Source organism: Neolamprologus brichardi, chromosome 5, assembly GCF_056152115.1.
Source record: "Neolamprologus brichardi isolate AB-2024 chromosome 5, ASM5615211v1, whole genome shotgun sequence".
NCBI lineage: Eukaryota > Metazoa > Chordata > Actinopteri > Cichliformes > Cichlidae > Neolamprologus > Neolamprologus brichardi.
In genome coordinates this window covers 17,977,566-17,994,489 of record NC_142108.1, presented here as the reverse complement: position 1 = coordinate 17,994,489, position 16,924 = coordinate 17,977,566, and the positions used below count along the sequence as shown (strand labels likewise).

General features: G+C 38.1%; 1 protein-coding gene across 1 annotated transcript; it reads left to right on the top strand.

The window, feature by feature from the left end:
* Positions 1 to 9,697: 9,697 nt before the first annotated feature.
* Positions 9,698 to 15,629, top strand: tamm41 (TAM41 mitochondrial translocator assembly and maintenance homolog). Its single transcript, XM_006783258.3, has 8 exons — positions 9,698 to 10,105; positions 10,884 to 11,066; positions 11,385 to 11,477; positions 11,663 to 11,813; positions 12,379 to 12,524; positions 13,921 to 14,086; positions 14,240 to 14,302; positions 14,579 to 15,629. Exons 1-8 carry the CDS (start codon positions 9,968 to 9,970, stop codon positions 14,668 to 14,670), a joined length of 1,032 nt encoding a protein of 343 aa, XP_006783321.2. The 5' UTR covers positions 9,698 to 9,967; the 3' UTR covers positions 14,671 to 15,629.
* Positions 15,630 to 16,924: the final 1,295 nt, after the last annotated feature.

The window sequence follows — 16,924 nt, the reverse complement described above, 5'->3', positions numbered from 1 at the left end:
TGACAGCTGAGAGGCGAAACAGAAACCACTGCCCACGTGATATGCTGCCTAACCTCTCAGCCATTAGGGCATCTTTTTTTTAAAAAAATAAGATGTGCTCTATTTACCAAAGAATTTCTCAATCACCCCAGTGCTGACTTGAGTAAGTATTGTTAAGTATAGTATTGCTACAGCTGGAAGGAGACAGTATGATTTGTTCGGCGCTCCTGAAAAACAGTAAGGATGAGCAGACTTAGCAAACCCACTACGCCCGCAGCGTTTCTCATCTGTCAAAACAGACACAAGGCTATATACATTACAAGCACGGGCACATGTGCGCACACATCCTCACACGTACACACTGCTGTCTACACAAAACACAGATCCAGAGGAGCACATTGAGCCCTTCTGTGTACGTCACTGTTTCTTGAAAAACATGGCTGTAAAACATCGGGAGAAAAAAAGTGATCCTTCTCCATCTCCATTGGACAACAACAAACAATACAGGGTGGTATTTCTAGCGGAGTGAATGACATTAAGGGTTTTTGTAAATTTGTCTATTATCCATGTCAGTGTGTCTGGTTTGCACAAGCATGACTATAAACTGCTTTTCAGATTTGCTGCAGATTTCTGAGTGTGTGTGTGTGGGTGATAAAACCTCTAGTGGTTAAATTTAGATAATGTATGAACAATTTGGAATATTTCAGTTCTTTGTGCCGTGATCATGACATGGTATAAATCACTGTACAACTTTAAAAAGCCATCCATATAATTGCAAACGTTGATATTATAATTAATTGCCCAGTTCAATTTTAACTCAACCAGTGTTCTTTTCTGTTGATTGATGCCTTTTAAAATAAATGAGATGCTAATACTGAGGAATAAAACCTTCTAAACTGAAGTTTTCCTTGCAGGGAGTAAACGCAGATGCACTGGCAACTTAATTAAAACACGAGGCACAACCCAGGAAGCTATGGTTATTATCTGGCTATGCAATTATAAAGTTACAGACTATTTCTACTTCTACACAAGGTCCTATAATAGCAGACTGTCACAAAGGTCACTTCATCTCTGCATCTCGTGCATTAGAAGTGAGTGATTGTGTTTCAATGCACTTGAAATGGTTGAAAAACTGGGAAAAAAGCAAATATTAAAAGGGTATTCTAGCCTTGATTCTCCTTCAGGGAATACTGTGGATTTATCCAAGCTATTATAAAAAAAAATCTCTCTGAATGAACTTTAACAGCACTGTGTGGATGGATGGAGCTTCGAGATTAAAACACCCACACACAACTCAGATATCTACTGCAAATCCCCCAAAACACCATTTAACCAGGCTTGTGAGCTACACACACAGAGGCACACGCACACACACACGCACACACACACACAGAGGCACACGCACACACACGCACACACACACAAAGGATCAAAAATTACTCTTCAGGGCATGCAGCAGTGCTACAGAGACTAATTCTAATGTCACGCAGTTGTATTGTATGTTTTATACGTTATAAAATGAAGAATTCAAACTTGCCATGGCAACAAGTAGAAGAGATGTTGGCTCAGTAAGCAATAACAATAACAATAAATAATGCAGAGCTATACACAGTGATATATAACCCCCTGCATTTGAAACATTTCGTGTGGCAAATTTATTTATCTTATACTATTATGCAAATACACAATATTTATTTTTGCGTGCTTAGCTATGGTTGCACTTCCCCTATTAATACTCCATGTGCAACACAGCGGGGTATAGCGAGTGACCTTACAACTTTGCCCTTGGGAAACTAAGACTCAGACTTTAGTAAATGGTGGAGAAGAGGTTGGACTGCAGTAAGTGACTGCAGTAAAACTTTTATGCCAGCAGTGCAACAGCAGGAGAGGCAAAGAAAGATTTAGCAGAGGAGTGATGGTTAAAATACAAACAATATTGCAAAGAATGCCTAGGATCTTTTCACCACGTCACGATGGCGAAGAGCAGATTTGTCCTGTAGCACAGCTGTAGCTGGGGTCCATTTTGTCCCTGTTGCTAGGGTGGGAGAGTGCCTCTCACCATGGGGTCCCGAGAGTCTGCGCGTGACATCTCCAGCCTCACTTTTGCACATTTAAACTGCTCTACCAGGCTAGGGATAGGCAATGACAGTCCTGGCAGGGCTTTGCTTGGATGAGGGTGTCTAGTGATAATGGCCAAAACACCCAATGAATCCAAGGTCCACTGCTGATGATGTGTCTTTAAAAATGTTTAATACTTTAAATATTATACTCTAGATCAGATTTCTAATCCTTAAACCTAACCAAGGAAGATAAAAAGAAACTGAGAAATAAAATTGGTATAATTTGTGATAAAAAGCCAAAACACCCCTGTGACGTTAAGGCACACAACTGATGATGTGTCCCACTGGTAAAGCTTCCGGGCTGCCTTTCCTCATAGTAGCCATCCCTCAAGATTTTCTCCATTGGAAGCAATGCATTATCAGGATTGTAACATCTGGTCCTTTATTGAATGATTCATATCACAAATGTGGATTATAAATGAACCGCTAACATTTGGGAAACACTTCTCACAGGACTTTGTGCAGAGACTTCTGTGAATATGAAAAACAACCATTACTGACATGACTACACATAGGCTAGCCAGCTAGCATTGTAGCGGCAAACTTTAAAGTGACCACATTTAAGTTACCAGCTAGTTACCAGTTAGCAAGCTTGACTGTCAAGCTGCATCCATAAACTGTATGTAAAGACACTAAAATAACTTTTGCCATTTTTCTCAAATTCATACTTTTTAAAATAAATGAGAGTGCAAATACTGAGGGAATGAAAAACCTAATTTCAGATTAAAACAAAGGGGGCACAACCCAGGAAAGCTATGATTATTATCTGCCAGCAGTAGGAAGTGGATTCTATACATGATCCACATAATCACTATTTTTTTTTTTTAATTAATTGAACTGTTTTGCAAACTGGTATGTTTTTACCTCAAATGTGGATTTAAGGTTCACTTTCACTTGGTTCTGAGTGAGATATTGGCCCAATCCATGCTTGGTGACAGTGCAACCCCTTTATGGGCTAAGATAAAATCAGAAGCCTCTGTATCGCTCTTCTTCTGCAGGTCTCGGGCAGTTATATGTGCGTTTGTGTGTGTGTGCCTGGTTAACGTTGAGTTTTCTTTTGATGTTCCACCAGGCATGGGAAGCAATTGTAATCTCCATGGCAACAGTCCTGCAAGCGCTGAAGAAGATCCTCCTGGTTAGTCATTTGTTGTACATGTTTGTGTTTGTGCAGACACGTAGTTATAGCTAGTGTATTAACTGCCTCACAGCCAATCTGCATGATCTGTACTTCTATGATTCAGACTGACAGAAATTTGAAAAACCAAAAAGTTTGCAACAGTTAACAGCAAGATGAACTGTCGTCTGAGTCTTTGCCAAGGCTAATCTTTCAAAGCTGTGGCGTCTGAATAAAGGCTGCCACTTAATCTGCTGCAGACGTTTCACTGGGAACTTTCACAGTAATTTATAGGACACCACCAAGACCACTTAGTAGGGAAATCATTGTGCAACCACCACAAATATTGATTTGGTTTAATTAGTTCTTAATTAGGTATTCTTCAATCAAAAAGACAGATATTTCTCACTTTAATTCCAGTCACTGCACTTATTTTCAGGTAATCTCCAGAAATACTGTGAAAACACATGGAAGGACTCTTTCTGCAGTGTGGCATCTGAAACTAGTTTACTGTTGTTTTAAAAGATAAGATTTTACTTTATTAGGCCAAAAGCTGGAAACCTCCATTCACAGTTTCCCCTAAGAACCAAATAGTGATAATCTGTAACTGAGTGTTTCATGTCCCTGAACTCGATTTTTCATCTCACCCCGTCATACACACCAATTTGTACCCGGGTACACAAAATCAATATTTTACAGTCACAACCAAGTTTCATGTCAAGGATTTGCAGGAATTAAAAGGAATAATTAAAAAACTGGGATTTATAAAAGTTTTCGGTTGCCTCTACTGTACACACGAATTATACTGCCTACTAAAAAATATTACATACATATTTGTCTTGACCGATGTCAGAGTTAATGCCCATGAGAGACTGAAACTGGGCTGAGAGAACATGACTGACTACACAAACCTTTCAGCATCAACTGTTTATTACTAAAAATGAATAAAAGGTTGGAAGATTTTTTTTTCCTTTTTCTTTAATTTAATGCAGAGTAAATACTAAAACATGCACAGCATTTTGAGGCCTCTATAGATGACACAGGATGTAAAGTACTCTCATTTAGGTGTGTGTACATTTTAATCACAAAGTCCACGTATCCATCCATTTTTTGCACTTATCCAGATTCAGGGTCAGAGTGGGGTCAGTGCTCGGTTAACCCTGGACACTTTGGCTGTTTGTCAAAAGGCACACACATAGAGAAAGATAACCATTCACACCTACAGCCAATTAAAGACCAATTAACCAAAACAAGGGTGTTTTTGGACTGTGCAATGAAGCTGAAATATCTGAAGGGAACCCACATAACTGCAGGGGAAACATGCACACTCCCCAAAGAACCTCAACTACCAGATTTGAACCCAGGACCTTCCTCCTGTGAGGCAGCAGTGCTGTACAGCTGTTACAAAGTGAGGAGCTATTATTATATGTTTTAATACTGTGGTCTTTGTATCTTTACAATAATCTTGTGTTACAACTTTTCCATATTACAGGCCAGTGCTGTTAAGCAACACGCAAGCTTACACTAAAACCTATGAAAACTGCTTACAAGCCAGAATATTTAAGGGACATCCATGACCATGCTGGTTGGTCAGTGGGGTAATTTATACTTGGCCAAGCAAACTTGGTTAAGCAAATGTGGTTTGTAATAAAGTAACTAGCTCTGTTTGTTCAATTTAACAGGTTAACTTTACTTGGTTAAATTAAATAGAGCAGCTAAAAATATTCATGATTTCCCTATATGCACTTGTACTCTTTAATAAGGCTAACTAATATCCAGATTTGCTCCCAACACTGAGAGTCATAATCCCTACAGCCTAAAGTTACCAAGCAATGCTGGTTATACTGCTGTTGTACAGGAATACTACTTACAGGAATACTATAGTACTCCAGATTCAGACCAAGAGGAATACAATTTTCACCTTCCAGTGGATAATTACAGGTAATTTGAACAGTTAATAATATATTTTGTTCTGAAATTTAAATAGCTGAAAAATGAAACAAAAGCATATCTCGATCTGTCTGCCTCTGTAATCTCCCTGTACTGACCTTTTTCCAACTCTCCTTCATGTGCTCCTGTCTTGACTTAAAACATTTTCACATTTAGGTGATTCTGTTAATTGCTAAATGCCAATATTTTGATTTCAGGTATGGAATAAAGAAACAGTTCAGAACGTACACATCAGGAGTGTTAAAGTGAGGGTGGTGAGGCGACGAAGATAAGTTACCGCAGTCTTATCTCAGTCTCATTCAAGCAAACAATAGAGCGCTGGGATGACAAGCTTTTAAGGTGTCATTTGAATGTTGGGCATCAATAACTCATAAACTCATAAAAAAATCACTGCAGCTTCCCGAGAAGCGGAATCTAGAAACAAAAGCACACGCATATAAATTTAGAAATAATAGATGATTACTAGTCTTTCAAACTGTTTTAGAAATCTGAATTGTTAACTGTTGGTATTTTCTTGGATAGTAAGTGTGTGTGTGCGTGGATTCTTACATTAGACATCGTATTATCTTTATGAGGAACATAATAAAAACTGTCTGCCTTCTTCATTTTCCAATTTGTACCAGATACCAGGGCCTTCTCTTAAAAAAGAGTGCCATTTGAATTCAGGCAACCGCTTCGAAGTCTGTCCATTCAGTGGACTGGTATCATTCATGGTCATTTGCTGAATGGACTAATCCTGCTGCTTTTCCTCACAAAGTAATGCTAACACAGTTTTAGAAGTTGACATCTGTGTTCAGAATAATTCAAATTAACTGCCGTTAATAAGGATCGTTTAGCTGTGGAAATAGAAAAAAGAATACATTTTATGAATCTTATTTAAACGCAATAATATAATTACAAGGTCATGCAAAACCATTAAGTAGAATCACTACAGGCCAATAGAAAGCATATACTGCATGTATAGCATTAATATTTAAAAAATAATACTACAATAAAATAAAATAAACCTTTTTTACTCCTTCTGGTGCTTCACTGCTGATTTAACAAGGTGCTTTAATGCACTGAGAGAGCTTGTTAGGCAGGATTCACTAATCTTATCAATATTCATTTGGCTGAAAAGATGACTCACAGCAATCACCAAAAAAGATAATATTTGTCCAACTCCTGACACTCCCATAATGAGCTGCAGACACATTGATGTGTCATGTAGCTACATTCAATATTAATTCAGTCAGATAGATGTGAGCATCGGACCCATACGACTAGCAGCTAATCCAGTGGGTAAGATTGATGGTAGCCACAGCAGTCTTCTGTCTTTTACCACCACCGCTGTATTTGACGTGATTCTCACACTGAAAAACTCGCAGCCCTTTAGCATTATGAGAATTTTCAGGCTGGTAAGTGAAGCCTTTCTTGATGTAGATTTAATTCAATATTTGCTTTTAATTGCTTTTATTGAATTTGTCCTCTGGAGTCACAACACTCTGGTGCACAATCTGAGAGTCTAGGAGCTGATAGGAACAAACCTCATCATCCTGTCAGTATAATTACATTATCTTCTTGTTTTTTTTGTTTTTTTTAACAAGATGTGACATTCAATATGAAATTTAAATGCCACACAAAGATCAACCAATTCCATTCTTTCCCTGAAGAGCTTTCATGAGGGTTCAGGTTAGCACTTCACAGATGTATTTAAAAAACAAACAAAAAACCCTAACAAATCAAATTGACTTCAAATTAAATAAAAAATCCATTACACAGAAAAGAAAACAAGGATATTCAAAGGTAAATGGATTTAGGCTCCAGCTCATGCAGTTTATTAACTGTTCTGTTACTGTCAATGATATAATGCTCATTTAATCTAGTTCAAGATGTTGTAATTTTATGGTCATTTTTATGAATTTGTTTTATTACTATTATTCTAATAGGTATAGAGGTGATTATTTTACTATGATTTATATCAACTCTATAATAACAGAATGACTGCTCTAAAACAGGTGTAGCAAAAGCTTGACATTAGAACCTTCATGGTGTCTGTTTTTATTGCACCACAGTCCTATTGATCCAAGTAACACCAACAGACTGGCTAAACTGATCAGGAAGGGTAGCTCTGTGTCCTGGCTGCAAGTTGCAAGCTTTTAAAGAAAATAAAAAAAACAGTGTGACCTCATGCTGACTTCATTAAAAAAAAAAAAATCATACTGCAAATTATGCAGCAGGTTTTATGCAGCAATTCATACACCTGAATAACTCAGTGTGTGCGTGGATGCATTTGCACATGCCGCTGTGTGTGTGTGTGTGTATGTGTTGCCATGTGTATGCATCATATTGGATTTTGCTCATTATGTTAACATTCAAAACAATCACTGGAAATTTTAATCTGCAGAATAAAAATAGAGAAGGTAAGTTCCAGATCTCTACAAAATTCAACAAAAACAGCATAGAAAGTCGGTATTTTCTTTTTTGTATACAGTTCTTATATTTAAAGAAACATTGACTTTCTAAATTGAGGTTTTAAAATGTTGAATTTTGAAAGATCTGTATTCAGAAACTTTCAGGAGACGTTGTCGATACCTCTCGAGGACTGAGAAACTGAAAAAGGGAGCTCTATCACTTCTCTTGCTTTATCTTTTTTTAAGCACATAATACCCATATTCAGGCCTAATGGTGTACCAGCCTAGGGAAGAGCGCACACCACAGGACCTGACTCCAGAATTTCAGGCAGAGATGGCAAAGTTAATGAGAACGAAGCCTTACACCAACACCAGTTAGAGGGGCTACAGCCTCAATTCAGTGGTAGAGCAGCCAGGTTCAGGACTGGAACATAATACTGTAGCGCACCAACTGTAGGGACAGCTTTGCTGGCAATCGTTTACCTGTTGTAGCTTTTTTACTGTCACAGAAATTCGGTCTGTGGGCTATTGTGCGGTTTTTACAAGCAGTTTGAAAAGTGGACGTAGCTGATGACATCACACAGGGGTTTCTGAAGACCAGTTTTAAAATCCTGAGAAATCTGGAACTTTGTAGAGATCTGGAACTTTCCGCTGTCGCCATCTTAGTTGCAAAAAAATGAGGAAAATGGGTCTGACCTGTGCTCATGAGCATGTGGTTTCATACCACAGATCATCCTCCCAATTTAAAACACATGACCACTGATTACAAAATAAACTTACTTTTTTAATTCAATATTACCCCAAAGTGAGTGTCTGAGCCCATAAACTCAGCAGGAAGATTTTTGCAGAGGTTTTTTCCTATTGATTTCTACAGAGGGGCTTTTTGCAACCACAGTTAGCGCCATCTGCTGGCCTTATGATAGAATGCAGACTTAAGGCACTTTGGTTTACACCATGGTTGTTGGTCCTTGCTAGCCACAAAGAAGAGCAAAACTAATGTACAAGGGCTGAAGTGAAAGCGAGTGTTTAAAAACAATGAAAACTGCTCACTGGTGCTACAATCCCTGCTTATATTGCTTTTTTGGGAGAACTGGGCACAAACATGTTTGATTTGGTTGCATACTGCTTTGCATAGGTTCTGCCGTTTACATCAGTATTTGCATAGCCTCCGCCTAGGATTTTGTGCAACGGTGCAGTATCAGGAAAAGAATTACTTAACTTGTTCGTTGAGGCTCTGCTGTTTGTGGATTTAGGCAACTAAAAAACTTCACAAGCCAAAAGGCTGATTTTCCAACTCCTAGACAGTATAAAGGTAGTATAAAAGATCAACATCATCACTTTCAATATGAATTGATGTCTGCTACCTGTGATGTTATCTTAATACAGTGTATTTACTAATGTAAGCAACGATATTAGACATAAAAACACACAGAAACATCGCAATCACTTTTTGGCAGACTGTAATTCTATCACTAATAATAATAATAATTAATAATAATAATATGATAATGATGATGATACAGTTGGCACAGTTATCTTATATTAACTGGGTAAAGTTTTGGACTACAAATGCGTTCTTACTATGAAAGCAAAGGAAGTTTAATTGAGAATCATACACAGATATTATTCTAACTCTGTAAGTTTAAGGAAAACATATTTTTTTTAACTCATGTGATATGTATCCATAGACATTTGTGCACCAGTTCTAGCCATGTCCATGATTCAGTTATTTATAACAGAAACAACAAAAGAAAGAACTACTCCTAAGCAATCTTTTAATTATTTTAGAGAAGTAACACACTGAGCCAAATTCATTCTAAACCTTCAGTTATAACTTTTGAAAAAGAAACTACGTATAAAAACTCCCCCTGGTTCAGTTTTTTTAAAGCGACTCCACATAGGAAATTAGCATGACCTCATTCCCTCCTGCTAAACTTAATGGAAAACTGCCATCTACTGGCTAAATATAAAGCGGTTCAAACGTCTTCAAATTGTTTTCCAAGTAGTAAACTGTAGGAATACGTTGAAATATACAAGTATTTCTGTAAAATTTATAACACACGTGTATTAAGGGTGATTAAAGGGAATTTAACGGCTCCCGTTGCTTACCTCCCATTACCGACCACATCTCCCGTCAGCCCCCGGTGCGGAGCGGCGTCTGTGACGCATATTTTCATCGACTATGAAGTGCACAGCTGAGCTAAACTGACACGATGGACGTTTAACGATAAATTGGGTCATTTTAATCCTGTCCACTGGCCGTGATCGTGCTTAGTGCCACTGAGGCCTTCCGTCTGAAATGTCTCTCATACTTCACGGAGTCGAGTTTATATTTTACGCCTTATTTAATAGGTTTTCCCGCCGTTAACCAGCTCGTGTTATTGCAGGACAGGTGTCTCGGCTAGTTCAAAATGACTCTTCCAGCTCTGCACAACACCAGCGTGCTTTACAGACGGATACTGTCACAGTTTCCTCAGGACATCAGCTTAGCGTTTGCCTACGGATCTGGCGTTTTTAAACAGCATGGGACCAGCCAAGGTCAAATGGAGGTAAGAGACATAGCTGTTTCTGAGTACTCATGGCGTTAAATCTGCACTGTAAGCATTGTATACAAAATACTTTACACATTTTTAATCCGCAAGTTAACTATACAACATTGTATTTGTGGCAGGGAGCCATCTATCCTGCTGTATTCCCTATAATATTACACACATCAGTGAAAATGTGTATGTTGGGACATGGACTCAATATTTGTCCATGAATGAGGCTGTTTGTGCATAACAGTCCTATCATTATGTAAACATAGATAATTCCTGAGGCATTACACTGCAATACTTCAAACCATTGTACAGTCTTTAAAAAAATGAAGACATCAAATTGTTTTCAGTGATGTAAACACCATGTTGTGTATTACATCACAACTTTTTGCACACGTGTAACTATGGATTGTTCTTATATTTCTGACATGCATGTACAATATGTACTGCCGAGTCTATCCAGTCTTTTAAATCACGTCTTAAAACTTATCTTTTTACTTTTGGCCTTTGAGTCTAACTAGTTGGCTGTTCTAGCTTATTGTGTTGTTACCTATTGTTTGTTGTCCTGTTTTATTGTTTGTTTTAATTGTCTCGTGTTTTTACTGACTGTGAAGCCCTATGGTCAACACTGTTGTTTTAATATGTGCTATATAAATAAATTTTGATTTGATTTGATGTTACCACAAAATCACACAATACACTGCGATACCTATGAAGTTGTTCCTTAACAGTTTGAAGTTGTGATGTAGTGAAATGCTTTCGATCCTCTGTTGTCCTCTGATACACGCAGAAAAACATGCTGGACTTTGTGTTTGCGGTGGACGACCCGGTGACGTGGCACACCATGAATCTGCTGCAGAATCGCAAACACTACTCCATCCTCAAGCTGCTGGGTCCCACAGTAATCAGCTCCATACAAAATGATCACGGAGCTTCGGTGTACTACAACACGCTGGTGCCTGTGGATGGAAGGGTAAATGACTTAATTCTCATAAACCTAAACACATCTGTAGGTCTTTTCTAGTTTTCTCTATGTGTGCACCATCAATGTGCCCTGCTCTAACTACAGACACAAAACTCCTCACATAACCTGTGAATTTGTCACAGCAGTGATGGTGTTTTGTGTTGCTTTGTTGGTTAGTTTATAGGATCACCTCTATACAAAATGCATGTCTGAATCAAAAATCATTCATTTGTTTATGGTGATGCAAGCATGTTCAGATGTGCATTTACTTTAAGAGGTTTTTGTGGGTTTAATTTATTAACTGCATATTTCTTCTCCTGTTCTCAGATAATAAAATATGGGGTAATAAGTACAGACTCTCTGATTAACGACCTGATACACTGGAAGACCATGTATGTAGCTGGGCGCCTGCACAAACCGGTTGGTATCTAGATTGGACTGTTATTGAACCCTCAGACAAACTATGCTGATTGTTTTACATTTATTAGAATAATTATTGTAATGTGTAATCTGAAATGGGATGCAAGGGTTTAGAACAATGTTTTTGTTGCATTCACGTTTAGTTCTCCTGATAACGTACTGCATTGGTCTGCACTTGTGTTTAGGTGAGATTGCTGGTCCAGAGTGAGAGCCGAAAGCTCCGCACTGCCCTGGTCGCCAACCTGAAGAGCGCTGTGACTGCTTCCTTCCTGATGCTCCCAGAGAGCTTCACTGAGGAAGACCTTTTCCTGCAGATAGCTGGTCTTTCTTATGCTGGTAAGCAGATTTATAAAACCACACAGAGCTTAAGAAGATTGCATACTTTCATAGTTACTTTCAAGTTGCAGATTTAGATCAGAATAAGACCATTTCTCTTTCTGATCTTTTTCTCCCATGTGTACACATTTACTGCTTACTTGTGTTATTCAGAGTCAACACAGGGATTAATATCCAAGCTGTAGTGCTCCAGCTTTTGTAGTTTAGAAAAACATACTGCTTGCTCAGAAGACTTCAGAATTATTCAACATCTTTTTAATTAAACTTTTTAATTTTCCTGATAATATGCAGTGAAATGGCTTGAAGTCAACACATGTTATCCTCATCATGAGGCTTTCAGTGTCTTAAAGCAAAGAGTGTGCGTACAATGACAGTGCTGTGTAACACTCCAGGTTGTTATGGGAGATGATTATGAGTGTGCTAATGACTGTCTTACTACTTCTGGGAATTAGACACATATTTTGAAAATTAAAGCAGATAACAGCAAATATTCTGTATTACACCTGACTTAGGCAAACTGAAGTGTTATTTTTTATTTATTTATTTATTTTTTGCTCCTCTGAAGGGGATTTTAGGATGGTGCTTGGAGAGGATAAGTCCAAGGTGGCCAATATCGTCAAAGACAACATTCAACACTTCAGGGTTTTGTATAGCAACATCTTAAGAGATTGCCCTCAAGTGGTCTACAAACCTCACCAAGGAAAACTTGAGGTATGATACTGTAAACAGGCACCAGAAGAATACACACTTTCTTTCAGCATCTCTGATATTTGAGCAACACAGCTCAGTTTGGACATTGGGTACTTTTACAGAGTGTCAGCTGAATAAACTGAAGTGCTGTACCTCAGAAATTGTCCTTATTAAGCGTTGAAATGTAATACCATGAAACAACAGCTACCGACATATTTCCAGAAATATAACAAGATGGATAAATTCTTTAAAGTGCCTTTGGACCTTTTATAAAAAGTGAAATTATCCAGCTGTCGTGCCTGTTTTGTGAAATACACAAATAGATTTTCACACTAAAAGTCTCCCTTATTATTTTACATACAGTAATTAATGGTATAGTGTGGTAACTGTGTGTCTACTCAATAAATGGCAAATTTCTTTGCAGTCAAATCTGTGTACTTTTTAAATGCTGCAACCACTCCCTGTTTTTCCAAGGAAACACTGAATACCTGAGAAATGACTCTGCCCAGGAAAATGAGCGATTACGAGAAGAAGAGCCAAGAAATGTGTATGTCTTTGTATGTGTGATATCTTTTGCAGTCATCTGTTACAAGATGGGGAGTTTTGCAATGTAAACATGAGCCCACTTATAAACAAAACAAAAAAAAGCATGACACATGGCAACATGCAAGGCGCTGCCTTTGCTGCTTTTGTTGGCACGTTTTCAGTGAGGTTACAGTAATATTATGCAACCATTAGCATTAGCAGCTGCCTATGTGTGCACGTGTTGATGTGCAGATCAGATCATAAAACCATTACCTATTCATCAAAGCTTAATACATACTTTTTAAAAGCCATATTTTGTATTAAAATAATTGAAGTTAGTGAATTATATTGACCTATATATGTCATGTTGAGCTTCGCAGCTGTAAATAAATATTTTGGAGCAATAGGACCAATTTTGTGAACACAAAATGCCTCTTAGGTTATGTCTGATAACAGCAGATCAGAGATGCATTGGCTGTTTGTTTGTTTTTTTTCTTTAACTTTTAAAAAAATTTACTTAATTTACAGTGCTGCAGAGATCCCCAATGACTCTGATTTCTGAATAAACTTCTACAGAAGCATACTTTAAAAGATGACAAAAAAGTAAAAATGCACCTTCATTCCTAATAGTTACAATGTAAAGCACCTATAGAGCTATTCTGCCAGCTATCACTGAAAGCTGATTGTGTTCATCTGGACTGCTCAGTGGGAGAAACGTTTTGTTTCACCCAGGTGACTTCTTCAGTCAGGTTTTCAAATCTTTATAAACGGTATATTTTCATAAAGACTGAAACTAGCACCACTAACGAGCAGTGGGCCGTGAGGTCAGTTTAATGATCAATGGCCAACTATATGTATCTCTGTTCATTTATTTTTGTATGTTTTCCTGAAGGTTGACAAAAGCCCAGAAGGCCAATTTACTCAGCTGATGGCGTTACCTCGGACTCTCCAACAAAGGATCACAAAGCTGGTTGATCCTCCAGGGAAGAACCGGGATGTGGAAGAGATCCTGCTCCAGGTGGCTCAGGATCCTGACTGTGGAACAGTTGTGCAACAAGGTAGAGAAGAAAGATGACGAAGAAATGGGATCGGTTCTCTTTAGAGGAACGTTTGCATAAGCAGAGGCAGTGAGGGAGGAAGAAATGGGTCATGGAAACAGATATTAAGTGTGTTTTAATTACATGTTTGAGCTTGTTTCTATTGCTTCCCAGGTATCTCATCCATTGTGAAATCCTCCAGTATAACACAGAGTATCAAAGGCATTGCTACAGCTGGTAAGAAATCTTATATTATGTACTGTGTATTGTGTCTGTGTGTACGCCACAGCTAGATGAATGGTTTACCTGAAGATAGACAGGGGGAACTGGTCAAACTGGTGCATTCTAAAGACAACCTGCCTAACAAGACCTCCAAAGCTCAGTACCTATCATATATCGTTTGATTATTCTACACACAATCTAGAGTATTAAAAAAAAAATGATTGGGGTGATATAAAAGAACTATGTTATGCATGTTAATGGGTGGTCTGTGTGCTCCTTTCCCTCCTCCAGGATTGTGGAAGACTGTATCCTACAGCTCCAAAAAACTGATGAAGATGTGGAAGGGCGGGAGGAGGAAGCCGTCGGTCTCTCAGATGTCTTGACCTTGTCAGTTTACCAGGAACTTGTTCGTCTTTGTTACTGTCAGTCTGACAATCTAATGCTGCCCGTCCTTTTTTAAAACCCCATCTAGAACAATCACACCCTAACCTATGGTTGTATCACTCTGTAGTGTCTACGTATGCGACCTATGACCAGGTGTAAGGCAGTGTGTGGAAAAATACGAACCATCTGTGCTTGAGCCCTCATTAAATTCATATAATTCATGAATAAAGGGTGGCATTTTCTAAGTTGGACTGAGTAATGGCTGACATTTGCCGGTAGTACAGATTAGCTTTTCTGGATGATGGACTACAGTGACTGATGACATACTGAAAGGTCTGAATGGACTACTTTTAAAGGCCATGCAGTAAAAATAGCCCAAAATCAGTGTTAAGAACTTGAAACCTGTACCTCAAGTTTTGTGAAGGAATAGGTTTGGTCGCATGTGTGTCTTCTGAATCAAGGTCAGTGTTGTGTTGAGTTTTCTTTGTGAACGGTGCTATCAACAGGTCAGGTGGCTGGATCTGTGTGACAAACACCCATATTTGTGTGGATATTTGTGACATAACGCTTTCCTGAGCCCTCTACCGTGTCCATAGCCATCCCATCTCAGTGCCTAACACTTCAACTGTAAAACTAAGTCTTGAGCCTCAACCAGGCCTTTAAAAGGATAAGAAGAAGTGATTATCGGCTGAAACGTCCTCACTCCACTAGTCTAACACACAAACTAGTCCTCACGAGGATGGCACACTTATTTCCCTACACATTTCACCAAAGATCTCTAATGTTCAACTCTTTAGTCTGTGTGTCTTTATTCACTGACTTTATTATTTGGTTTAGCTTGTAATGGAAACCTGAACCTTTTATTGGGAAGATGCACTGATTGGTTCCTTACAAACAGGCCTGTAGTGTAATTCAGCTGAAAGAAATTGTTTTAATAAAATTTCTAATATAACATCAATTGAGACTTTTTCTCCTGTGGCATGATTTTATTTAGCCATGTTTAGGAATGTTATTTCTGGCTTCTTGCATCCTATGACCTCGTTTTATTTAAACACTCCTTTTTAAAAAATTGCTGGTCTTTTAAATTGGATTAACTGGCTCAGTGTACCTCCAGTTGCGACCACAGTCCAGACAAGATTTTTCGGTTAATGGTGATTCTAAATTCTCGGTTTGTGTCGATATGTGAGAGAGTGAGTCCCTATCTGTTTGTGTTAGCCCCACGATGGACTAGTCCAGGGTATACCCTACCTCTTCCCCTAGGATGATTTAAGGATTAAGAAAAATGTTATTCTTTGTTTCAATTGAATTTGCATTTTTGTATCATAGACAAGCAAGACAGACACCGAACAAGCTCAAAATGAGTACATATTCCAGGATATAGGTATTTCCCCAAAATAACTGCCCATATAGTTTATGTTTAAATACAATATCTTTGAGCTTCAGTCATAATCATGGATATAAAATTAATCACAAAAGCTTTTCCTAACATATTTGCTTTAATTCTTCTTAAAATCCAAATTACAAAGGGAACTTCTTTAAACTAAAAAGCATAAAGGTCCTTTGTTCCATCATAGTATAGTACAATCATAAAAGAGCAACATCAGTTAGTCATACTGTCGTGTTTTAGTTGCACTTATCATGACGCATACTTCAGTAATTGCCACATATGAATCATCGAGACACTATTTGAACTTTTACTGCATTATTAATGACCTGTGCTTAAACACCTTTTTGTTTGTTTTTGCAGTTCCTCAAATCGACCAACACTGCTGTTAGTGTAGGAAAGTAAGTTGCTAGATTTATACAACTGCAGTTAATTTTCCTGTGCAGTGTTATATTGCTACATTTTCAGAACCCTATGAGAGTAAATATTTTTGGCTTGTAGCTTCTTACAAAAACTAACCATACTTCCTCTTTTGTTTGTTTTGTTTCTTATCTTTTCTTTTTACATTGAGTTCAGGGTTTTATGGCGATATTCCATAGTTTTGTTCATTTCATTAACTCTCAGATTGTAGGGGCAAAATTTTGGTGTAAACAGCATGAAAGCATGGATCCATCCTGCCCTATATCAAGGTGTCATGGTGCTGAGGATATTTTTTAGACACGCTTTAGGCCTCTTATTACCAACCACCCAAGCTCGCCAAGACCAAATCATCTCAAACTGGTTTCAGGAACATAACAATGAGTTCTGTACTCAAACGGCCCTTTTAGATCCAATTGTGCTCCTCCTGGTCACTCCCAGTGTAAACCCTA